Source organism: Vombatus ursinus, unplaced genomic scaffold (genome assembly GCF_900497805.2).
Source record: "Vombatus ursinus unplaced genomic scaffold, bare-nosed wombat genome assembly UNPS02014813.1, whole genome shotgun sequence".
Lineage (NCBI taxonomy): Eukaryota > Metazoa > Chordata > Mammalia > Diprotodontia > Vombatidae > Vombatus > Vombatus ursinus.
In genome coordinates, this window is record NW_020954591.1 from 30,065,543 (window position 1) to 30,078,223 (window position 12,681).

General features: G+C 34.8%; 1 protein-coding gene across 7 annotated transcripts in view; it reads left to right on the forward strand.

The window, feature by feature from the left end:
- Positions 1-12,681, forward strand: part of ARHGAP32 (Rho GTPase activating protein 32) — a 245,317-nt gene that overhangs the window by 134,902 nt on the left and 97,734 nt on the right. For all 7 annotated transcript variants that reach the window (XM_027835094.1, XM_027835097.1, XM_027835098.1 and 4 more), the window contains one exon: positions 7,561-7,642. In XM_027835094.1, coding sequence (XP_027690895.1) covers positions 7,561-7,642 — 82 coding nt within the window. The remainder of the gene's footprint in view (positions 1-7,560; positions 7,643-12,681) is intronic.

Below are 12,681 nucleotides of genomic sequence, written 5' to 3' on the forward strand. Positions count from 1 at the left end.
TGTCATCTGTAAAGAGTGATAGTTTTGTTTTCTCTTTGCCTATTATAATTCCTTCAATTTCTTTGTCTTCTCTTATTGCTAAAGCTAACAATTCTAGTACAATATTGAATAATAGTGGTGATAATGGGCATCCTTGCTTTACTACCAATGGGAGGGCTTCTAGCTTTCCCTAATTACAGATAATGCTTGCTGATGGTTTTAGATAGATAATACTTATTTTAAGAAAGGATCCATTTATTCCTATGTTTTTTAATGTTTTTAATAGGAATGAGTGTTGCATTTTGTCAAAAGCCTTTTCTGCATCTATTGACATAATCATTTGATTTTTGTTGTTTTTGTTAGTTATATGGTCAGTGATGCTGATAGTTTTCTTAATATTGAACCAACCCTGCATTCCTGGTATAAATCCCACCTGGTCATAATGTATGATCTTTGTGATATATTGCTGTAATCTCTTTGCTAGTATTTATTTAAATTTTTGCTTCAATATTCATTAGGGAAATTGGTCTCTAGTTTTCTTTCTCTGTTTTTGCTCTTCCCGGTCTAGGTATCTGCACTATATTTGTGGTGGAATTTGGTAGGCCTCTTTTGCCAGTTTTTCCAAATAGTTTATATAGTATTGAAATTAATTGTTCTTTAAATGTTTGGTAGCATTCATTTGTAATTCCATCTGGTCCTGGGAATTTTTTCTTAGGGAGCTCATTGATGGCTGGTTTAATTCATTTTGTAAGATAGGGCTGTTAATTTTGTTTCCTTTTTGGTTAACCTGGGCAATTTATGTTTTTGTAAATATTCATCCATTTCGCTTAGGTTGTTAGATTTATTGGCACATAATTGGGCAAAATAGCTCCTAATAATTGCTTTAACTTCATCTTCATTGGTGGTGAATTCACTCTTTTCATTTTTGATACTAATAATTTGGTTTTCTTCTTTTAAAAAATCAAATTAACCAATTGTTTATCTATTTAATTGTTTTTTCTCATAAAACCAGCTTCTAGCTTTATTAATTCAATGATTTTCTTACTTTTCATTTTATTAATCTCCCCTTTGATTTTCAAGATTTTTGAATCGGGGGTTTTTAATTTGTTCTATCTTTTTTAGTTGCATTCATAATTCATTGATCTGCTCTTTCTGTAGTTTGTTGTTGTAAGCATTTAGCAATATAAATTTTCCCCTAAGTTATTGCTTTCACTGTATCCCATAAATTTTGGTATATTGTCTTATTGTTGTCATTCTCTTTGATGAAATTATTGATCGTTTATCTGATTGTTCTTTGGCCCACTTATTCTTTAGGATTAGATTATTTAGGTTTCAATCAATTTTTAATATATATTTCCACAGCTCTTTATTGAATGTAATTTTATTGCCTTATGATCTGAAAAGGATGCATTTAATATTTCTGCTTTTCTGTATTTGGCTCTGAGGTTTTTATGCCCTAATACATGTTCAGTTTTTCTGTAGGTGCCATGTACCACTGAGAAAAAGGCATATGCCTTTGTATTCCCGTTCAGTTTTCTCCAGAGGTCTATCATATCTAACTTTTCTAAAATTCTCTTCACCTTCTTAACTTCTTATTATTTTTTGGTTATATCCATCTGGTTCTTAGAAGGCAAAGTTGATGTGCTCCATTAGTATAGTTTTACTATCTTACTTCCTCCTGTAACTCATTTAACTTTTCCTTAAGAATTTGGATGCCAAACCATTTGGTACATATATATTTAGTCTTGAATATTATTGCCTATGGTACCTTTTAGCAAAATGCAGTTTCTCTGCTTATTTTTTTAATTTAATTAATTATTTTATTTTATTCTTTTCTCTTTTTTTCTTTTGCTTTGTCTAAGATCATGATTGCTACCATAGCTTTTTTTTAACTTCTGCCAAAGCACAATAGATTCTGCTTCAGACCTTTGCCTTTACTCTATGTGTATCTCTCTACTTCAAGTGTACTTCTTGTAAACAGCAGATTGTAGGATTCTGCCTTTGATTCATTCTGCTATCTGTGTCTCTTTTATGGGTGAATTCATCTCAGTCACATTCACAGTTACGATTACTAACAGTTTATTTCTCTATCCTGCTTTTTCTCTCTGTGTATCTTTCTTTCCCTTTCCTTTCACTCTGTCCCACCTCAAAAGTATTTTGCTTCTGACCACCATCTCCCGCAATCTGCCCTCCCTTCTATTAGCTTTATCCATTCCCTTTTATTTCCCTCCCCTCCTACTTTCCTGTAGGGTAATATATTTATTATACCCAACTGAGTATGTGTGTTATTTACTTTTTGAGTCACTTCTGATGAGATTAAGGTTCAAGTGTTGCCTGCCACCCCTCCATTTTCCTGACTACTGTAAAAGCTATTTTGCACCTCCTTTATGTGAGATAATTCACCCCATTCTTTCCCCCCTTCTCCAGTATGTCCCTCTTTCTCATCCCTTTATTTTATTTTTTTGGATATCATCCCATCATAGTCAACTCACACCTGTGTCTTCTGTCTATATATTCCTTCTAACTGCCCTAATAATTATAAAATTCTTACAAGCTAAAAGTGTCATCTTCCCATGTAGGAAGGTAAATAGTTTAACATTATTGAATTCTTACAATTTCTCTTTCCTGTTTACCATTTTGTGTTTATCTTGTGTCTTGTATATGAAAGTCAGATTTTCTTTTCAGCTCTGGTGTTTTCATCAGGAGTGACTGAATGTCCTATATTTTATTAAATATCCATTTTTCCTCTGAAAGACTGGGTAGGTGATTCTTGGTTGTAATTCCAAGCTCTTTTGCCTTCTGGAATATCATATTCCAAGCCTTTCAGTCCTTTAATGTAGAAGCTACTAAATCTTGTGTTATCTTGACTGTGGCTCCATGATATCTGAATAATTTATTTCTGGCTGCTTGCAGTATTTTCTCTTGACCTTGGAGCTCTAGAACTTGGCTGTAATATTCCTGGGAATTTTCATTTTGGGATTTCTTTCAGGAGGTGATCAGTGGGTTCTTTCAATTTCTATTTTACCCTCTCAGTCTAGGATAGCAAGGAAGTTTTCCTTGATAACTTCTTGAAATATGATGTCTAGGCTCTTTCTTTGATCATGGTTTTCAGGTAGTCCCATAATTTTTAAATTATTACTCCTCAGTCTATTTTGTGGATCAGTTGTTTTTCCAAAAAGATATTTCACATTTTCTCCTATTCTTTCATTCTTTTGATTTTGTTTTATTGTTTCTTGATGTCTCATAAAGTCATTAGCTTCCACTTACCCAGTTCAGATTTTTAAGGAATTATTTTCTTCAGTAAGTTTTTGTATATCTTTTTCCATTTGGCCTATTCTTCTTTTAAAGGAGTTCTTTTCTTCAGTGAATTTTTGTACCTCCTTTTCCATTTGGCCTATTCTGCTTTTTAAAGAGTTTTTTCTTCTGTGATTTTTTTTGTACCTTTTTTTTTAACATTAGATCAATTCTGTTTTTTTTTAAGTTGTTATTTTCTTCAGTATTTTTTTTTTTTTGGTGCCTCCTTTACCAAGCTGTTGACTCTTTTTTCATGATTTTCTTGCATCAAATTTCTTTTCCTAATTTTTCCTCTACCTTTCTTATTTGATTTTTAAAACCCTTTTTGAACTCTTCTAGGGCCTATGACCAATTCAGATTTTTCTTTGAAGCTTTGCATGTAGCTGCTTAGATTTAGTTTTCTTCTTCTTAGTTTGTGTTTTGATCTTCCCTATCACCATAATAACTTTGTGTGGTCAGGTTCTTTTTTGTAGTTTGTTCATGTTTCCAGCCTATTTCTTCACTTTTAACTTTATGTTAAAGTTGGGTCTATCCCTAGGGTGCAGGGGGCACTGTCCTAAGCTTCAAAATTTTTGTGCTGCTTTTTTCAGAGCTAGTTCTAGTAAGCATTCAGTTCCTCCAAGGTAGTGTGATCTGAAGAGAGATGTGGTCACTATTCTCCTGGTCTGTGAGCAACCACAAACACTCTTTTCCATTCTGAGACTGTAACCAGGGTCTCTGCTTCTGCTTGTGCTCCTTGCTTTGGGATTGCAACCTGGAACCATGTATGAGCAGTGCACCCTTCTCCCAGTGCCAAGAAAGGATCCCTTGTAATTTCAGTCTGACATCCTCACCTGGTCTGTGGGCTGAGAGCTCTGGGAACTGCTGCCACCAATTTAGTCACCCCCAAGGCCTGTTGCTGGCTTGCTAGGCGAGGCTTGTGTTGGCATGGCCTGGGTTGGACTGCACATCAGTCTCATCCCAGTGAGACACATCTTTCCTGGTGATGTTCTAAGTTATCTTTGGCTGTCAGATTGTTTTACCCCATCCTTTTGTTGGTTCTGCCACTCCAGAATTCGTTTTGAGGAGTTATTTTAAGGTTATTTGGGGGGAATTTTGGGAGATCTCAGGCGATTCCCTACTTTTTACTCAGCCATCTTGGCTTCTCCCATCTGGATAGTATTTTCTTACTCATTTCTTGAAGAAAGTATTCTGTTGTATCATTGTTCCTCTGTTTTTATCCTTAAAGTACTTTGTGCAATGTGTCATTTGTCTTCATCTGTGTCTACCTTGTGTTATATACTTCACCTGTGTACATTCTTTTGTCTTTATATTTTCAGTTCTCAGCACAATTCCTTGCACATAATAGTCTCTTTCTAAGTCCTTCTTAGATTGTAGTGGAGTGGATTATTTTCCAGTAAAAGCCTCAGGTCTGTTTCATGTGAACTGTTGTCCACAGTGCTGGCGTAGTTTTTTGTACATAGAAACACAAAGTTTCTGTCTAATCTACAAACTTTTGACTGAGCTAACAGAAGCTAGAAGCAAGATAGAACAAAAGATGAACACTTCCCCAAAATGGCTTCATCCTGTTGAAATAACGTCAACAATATTAAAGTTTAGAATGAGCTGTTCCTCCAGAGGAATGTTAAGGACAACAAAAGAGATTTTATATTATTTTATTTATTTTTTATTCAGGAAAAGAAGATCAGCAAAGAAGGGATAGGATCAGTGCAGGGTGGATGGATGAAGATAAACAATGAGCAGCCAGGGTTACTCCATTCTTTGCTGCTGTTCTACTAAGCAGAACAAGTATTGGAATAGGACAGAAAAAAAAACAGTTAATGAAGAATTGACACCCCCCAAAATGGGGAGATAGTAGAAACTAAGTCCAAGTCACCAGGACAAATGAAATCCATCCCATGCATAATACTGAAAGGACTGGTGAATGTAATTACTTAGCCATTATCAATTATCCTTGAAAAATAGGAGAGAATAAGACACATGTCACAGAACTAGAGAAAGGCAATAAGCACAAAAGGGAAGAAAGTAAAATCTTAAGCTGTAGGTCATGTGTTTGAGTTCTTGAAAAAATTCTAAGACCTATTAAAAAAAGATGATTAATATATACTTAGGAGAGGGAGCAGTAATCACAAAAAGCTAACCCAAGGTCCTCAGAAACAGGTCAAAGCAGACTAACTTCTTTTTCTTTCATTTAAAACTAGTATTTGTTAAGCATATACTGTGAGCCAGGCACTAACTGCTGAAGATACAGAGGTGAAATGGAAACAATCCTACTGTTCATTCTGTTTCTGCTTAAAAGAATAAACATTTAATAAATGTTTGTTGATTGCTGATTGTCTTGTAAATGGAGAAATGAATGAAATAAAATTGGTGATTTCTCCAAAAATGAGAAACTTCATCTTTTCAGGATACATGATTTGGGAATATTATTCATGGAAGTTCTTTTAGGAAACATGCAGATATTTAATTATTTAAAGTAAACTTTTGAATGCTCCTGGGTTAGCAATAGTTACAACATATAGATCCCCAAATTAAAGCAAGAATGCAACAAATAAACATGAAAGTAATCCCACACTGAAGGAAAATGTGCAGCTCAGAATTTCATGATGAATCAGATTCTTTGAAGCCTTCTCTATTCTTCCCCAGAGTCTATTAATAGAGGGTCACACGAATGGATGTGGTTTCCAAAGTTTCAGCAGTAACATCTGCTGCATAACAGCCCAGTTATGAGCACATCTAAGGAAACATCTGTAAATATTGCCTGGGAACTGTTTTTTCTCCTAATTTTTTCTTTTGTTTTTAGGGTGTATATTAGCATATTTGTTCTATTAGCTGTGGTAATATGCTGTAGTATTTTGTAGGTGACAATGATGCTTCCTTAATATAACACCAAGAATTTCTAGGACCCAGAGGAAATAATGATGATCATGATATTGTTATTATTAACCAACACTAATCTAGTGCTTTATAATTTTTCATCATCACAGAACCTCATGGCCAGAAATTGGCTCCCCATTGTTCTACTGTCGGATTAACAGCAGGTGTAGAATATTGTACATATTTTGTATAACCTCAAGAAAGGACAAATCTGTACATTCTCTAAGGACTCTCAAGGCCCTTGTCCCTAATTACACAAATGTTACCTCGTTTAATTATAATAACAATCCCATGAAATTGGTGGTATTATTAAGAGTCAAACCCAGGTTCTCAGCATCCAAATTGAATGGTTTTCTTTCCATAGGAGGCTACCTTAACTGTCCATGGCTCATCAGCCATTTCTTTCTCTTCTTAGGAATAGGCTTCAGTTTCCTTGTTGTAGGAATTGCTGAAGCAGTAAAAGAATGCAAACTTACCCCTTGCATCCCCACAACCCCCATTTCCAATACATTTCTTTGTCCCCCTAATAACACAGACCAATAGAGCTCTCTCCCTCACTACCATGAGGGTTAGTTTATCAAGCAAACATAAGATCAAGTTGGACGACAAGGCAGTAGATGGAATCAGAAAATGTCTTTTGTAGAATATGATGCTTGAGCTGAATCTTGGAGGAAGCCAAGATAACTAAGAGATATACGTGAGGAGGGAGAACTTTCCAGGCAGGGGGTCAGCCAGTGCAAAGGCACCAAGTTGGAAAATGAAATGCTATGTGCAATGAGAGCAAGTAGACCAGTAGGACTGGCCTATAGGGAGTGTAGAGGGGAGTAGTGTGTAAGAAGAGAGGAAAGGTAAGAAAGAGCCAGAATGTGAAGAGCTTTTCATGCCAAACAGAGAAGTTAGTGTTTATAATAAGGAACCACTTGAATGTTGTAATGGAGGGCAAGGAGTAGATAGTAATCAAACTTTTTAAAGGATCAGTTTAGAAAATGTTTTTTTTAATATGTTATTTAGCTTTATTTTTAAAAAAGCAAATAAAAACTACCTAAAACTTAGTAATTAAGGTATAATTGGGCAGATATCAACATTTTTAGATTTGGGTTTTTGTTGAGTGATATGATAGGTTATAAGTCTTTTATCTTGTATACATAACTCATTGCTAGACTTCATATTTATAACTCATGTGAGAAAGTCTATGAGTATCAGAAAACTAAAAAGCAAATTTGCATATTTGGCCACATTAGACACACAACTATAATTTTTCTGTAGCAACAGATTGTGTTTTAATATTGTTTTGTACAATTGGATTCATCTGTTATTTGTGTCTGGGAATAGTAGAAACAAATGGGATGGTCCGTGGAGCACATAGTCAAAGCTGAATGGGAGTATTTACAGATATCTTTTATTTTGTAGGTGGGACTCTTTCCTGGTCACTGTGTCGAGTTAATTAACCAAAAAGTTCCTCAGTCAGTGACAAACTCAGTGCCAAAACCAGGTAAGTCCTTTTACTTATGTGAATTTTAAAAAAAAAAAAGGATTTTAAGTCACATTTTTTTCTTCCGTTTAGGTTCATAGTTTGTTTTGCTACTTTGCATCCGGATCTCAATTATTGGTATTCATGTACACTGTACACATATATAACTGATTTTATTTGTTTTTCATTGTTTATCTGTCTCTGATCATTTTACATCATTTTGCATATGCTTAGATGGCTTAAAGGATTTTACTAAATCTTTTTTTGGCTTTTTAAATTTTTCTAAGTATAGATTGCTAATAAAGTGAGAGATAATATAGATGTTTTGGTCTGAAAAAAATTAGTAAGAAGATGAAATTTTCTGAGGATTAATATATGAAGGAAATTTTTATTTCATCAGTGTCCTAGGAATCCAAAATACTACATAAAGGAATATTGTAGATTTTCAGGGACCTGTTTTGAAATCAGTGTTACGTGTGGTATGTGACATAGTATAGTAATAACAAGCATATAATTCAAATTAATTAAGGGAACGTTTTTATTTTTCATTAGGTTAGTGCTTAAATAAAATTTCAAAATCTATGAAGCCCAGAACATTTTGATGATATATTTGATTTTTATATCATATAAAAGTATACATATGTGCATGGCCCTGGAAAAGGAACCCTTCCTTAGAGACTTTTTTCAGAGAAAGGAGGTGTACAATTTAGGGGAAAAAAAAATTCCCCCCTGCATTTTCTGGTTTGGCAGGTAAGCAAAGGGACAAGCTATCCAAGAGCCATGTGTCTGTTTTGCCAGCAGCATCAATTTGTTCCTTTTAAAAGTATGATTTGGACGTGATTTGGACAAAAATAATGTGTTTTCATAAAACTGTCTTCCAGACCAAGGTCCAATAGTAGGTATAGAAGTAGTCTAGTTCTTTAGCCTTGGCTATTTTCCCAGCTCATTTCATAGTGTGCCAGGCTGACTTGGCTTGAAGCGATTTAGTTTCTGGTTAGAGAAGTGTGGATCTTATATTCCATTTAAAAACACTGAATTAGCAGGCAAGTTTTTGTGTTCCAATCATGCCTGGAAAATTATCCAACTTTTCTTCAATTCTCCTCATCCTTTAGCTTGTAGGAATTTGTCCATTTCACATAATTCCTTAACTGTCTGCCTAACAGTAGAAGGGATACTCTGATTTTTATGGCATTTTTACCCACTTTTATTTGTAGATACTAGAAATTGTAAATTCCCTGCTTCAAAATTGGTTGAAATGAAACATACCATACTCTCTAGGGATTTTGAGTGGCTAGGTGGCGCAGTGGATAGAACACTGGGCTCTTGTTATGTGACCCTGACCAAGTCACTTGACCCTATTTGCCTTGGTTTCCTCATCTGTAAAATGAGCTGGAGAAGAAAATGGTAAACCACTCCAGTATCTTTGCTACAAAAACCCCAAATGGTGTCACAAAGAGTAAGATATGACTGATAAATAGACAACAACAACAGGGATGTTAGCTGGCATAAATATATCCTGTAGGCAGTATATGTAATATTGTGCTATCAATTGTATCACTAACCAACTTTCTTATTAGGCATGTCCTAACTGAAACCATTCAGGCCCAGTTTTCCTTATCTATAAAATAAGGAAGGTAGACTAATAACCTCTACAGTCCCATGGCTCTACAATTTTAGAAGTTGGAAATTCAGAGGCTTCTTGAAAAATATTCCCTAGAAAAGTCTTCTGAAATATGGCTTAATATACGCTCAGTTTTTGAGCCCTGGACCTGAATTCAGGAAGACTCAAATTCAAATTTAGCCTCGAACACTTACTAGCTATGTTACCCTGGGCAAGTTCCTTAACCTCTGCCTGCCCCAGTTTCCTCACCTGTCAAGAGGGATAGTAGCACCAACTCCTGGGATGAAATGAGATTACATTTGTAAAGCACTTTGGGAGCCTTATGGTACCACATAAATGCTAACTATTATTAATATAATAAATGTTTGTCAGTGCTGATAATGGCCATAAATTGGTGGTTAATAGTTTTTACTGAAATAGTGAATTCTTGAAATAGTGTAGATTAACCGTTTATAGTTAGAAGTTTCTTTTTGCTAACAGCAGCATAAAAAGGTCAGTGTGTAATATTTTACCATATTGGTAGCACAAAATACATATACTTTAAAATGCTAAATTATAAAATTAGAACATTGACTAGAAAATAATTGCCTCATCATTCTGATCCTATCTAACATCCTTTTGTCAATAAACCCAAACACATTAATATGAATCCATTATTAACTCCTCTAATAGTGAATTGCATCTGAAAACTTTGATTTTTTTTTTCTACAGTTCAACCTATGTAGAAATAGCAGTAGCAATTAGGACTGAGCCCTGATCTAGCAATTAGCCCTGTAGAGGCAGCTAGGTGGCGCAGTAGATAGAGCACCGGCCCTTGAGTTCAAATACGGCTTCAGACATATAACACTTACTAGCTGTGTGTCCCTGTTAAGTTAAGTCACTTAACCCCACTGCCTCGCAAAAAGCAAAACAAAGTAATTAGTACTGTGCCTGTCATGTTGTAATGAATGCTTGTTAAGTTACTGAATGACCGATCAAATCCATATCTTGTTATTTCAAGGATCAAAATGTAAATTTATTCTGGATGTTGAAAATAAACCCTAACAATTCACCTTTGAGAGGGCCAAGATGAAACAGTTTGGCCATGGATATGGAACTCTACATTTGTTGTTAGAACAGGTACTAAAGTATACATAGATCTTTTAGGCCAGACCTTAGCAGGTACTAGGAAATGAACACTGTTGGTTCAAGTTATTTGGAAATATACTTTGAATTACCAGCAAAACCCCAAGTGACTTAAAATAAGTTATTTGACATTTGATCATTTTTCATAATTCTTTTTAATTTAGCAGACATTTATGAAGGGCAACACTGTGTCAGGTCCCAAGTGAACTAACATACATTTCATATTTTAGAAAAATACATCCTGTAGCATTCATTTATTGTTCAATGAATACTTCACTTCATCTGCATTAATAGTAAAGCCAGTAAGAGATTATAAAAGACCTAAGTGAGCTTTGGGGCTTGGTCAGGAATAGTTACAGAATTCCAAAACCTGATTTTTCTAAAAGAACTGATCAATCACCATACTATACTTTGAAGGCAAGGTAGGGACTCTATTCCCCACTTTCCAGGCAAAGAAAATAATTAATAATGAGATAAAATAGGATAGATGGGATAGAATATTGAATTTAACCCAGCAATTAAATTTAAAAACTGTCTACATCTCAAAGCAATATGCTTTCTAGAGGGATAGAGACTTACGTCAGCATATGCCATATCCAGCCACTGTGGTCCTTTGAAAGAGAACTCTGTATTTACAGTCAACAATACTTGGAGTCAAGTCCTAGCTTTCTAGTAACTACTTGTTTCTTCTTGGGCAAACTAATAAACCTCTGTAGACCTCGCTTTTCTTACAGGGGTTGGATTAGATGACTTTTGACATCACTTCCAACTCAGTAAAATATGAAGTGAAAAACTGATAGGTCATGTAAACGAATTCCCTTAGACGATTATGAAATTGCTTTCATTTTTCTGGATGATATCCTTAAAATAAGAGACATGGTTCAAAATGAAAAGGCTTATGTGTAAATTCAAAATATACTTAATTATTTAAATATTTAGAAGCATATCACAACCTTCAAAGTTATACACTGGACTTCATTGGTTCCTGGGTCCATTTAAACTTTATCATCTAATGATTAACTTTCTGGTAAGAGAAACTTTGCTAAGCTTATCTTCAAATGACAAAAATTCTTTCTCTTAGCTTCTCTTCAAAGTTTTTTACAGTTTAGTGTGACCTTCCAGAGTTGGTAATCCTCTTAGCACAGCTTTCAAGGACCTAGAGTCACCTCAGTATCACAATGCAGTACTAGAGGACTACGCTGTGGTTTTTTTAGTAGGTTTAATTGATGCGTTTTATCTTTACATCACAATTATTTCTCATATCCACCTCCTCCTAACCCCACTCCAGACTGAATCTTCTGCTGTGACAAAGAAAGAAAAATTCAATGAAAATATCCGATATCATCCTACACAATTTCCAATAGAGTATTGTCCTACTAGTCCCCTACCTCTCCATATGGAGGAACTTGTTAAGTCATTTAGTTTTGTCCAACTCGTTATGACCCTTGGACCATATCATGTTAATACTGTCCATGGGGTTTTCTTGGTAAAGATACAGGAGTGGTTTGCTATTTCCTTCTCCAGGGGATTCAAGCAAACCAAGGTTTAGTGACTTGCTCACAGTCACACAGCTAGTAAATGTCTGAGGGCAAATTTGAATTCAGGTCTTTCTGACTCCAGGCCCAGTACTCTATTCACTGAACCACCTAGCTACTTCCTATTGAGGAACTAGGTGTGTTTCGTTATCTCTTTTAATTTTCATTTGCTCTGAATTTAACTTCCTTTTAGTTATCTTTTCATTTAAATTGTAGTAGTCATTGTGAACATTAATCTGTTGGATTCTCATGATTTCATTCTGCTTCTAGTTCTTTAAAAATCTTCCCATATGAAGGTTTTCCATGAAGGGATGAGAAGAGGGATATATTTGGAAATGAAGGTGATGTTAGAACAAAATTATGAATACTATTTTAAAAAATCTTCCCACATTTCTGAATTTCTCAAGTTTATAATGTCTTATTTTGCAGTAATATTCTATTTACATTTTTCAGCCAACCTTCAATTGATGAACACTTACTTTGTCTTCAGTTATTTGTTAGCAAAAAAGTGCTAACATAGGACTATTTTTGGTATATAGTAAAACTTCATTTCTGGCTTTGACTTCCTTGAGATATATATCCAGTAGTGAGATTCCAGGTTCAGGGGGCATGGACAGTATCCTCATTTTTCTTGCCAAATCTAGAAATTTCTACTTAACAGTTCTATCAACAGTGTACCAGTGTACCTGTCTTCCTACAGCCCTTTCATTATTGAATATTCACATTTTTGGCTGTGTCTTCTAATTTGCATGGTATGAGAGGAAACTTCAGTTATTTCA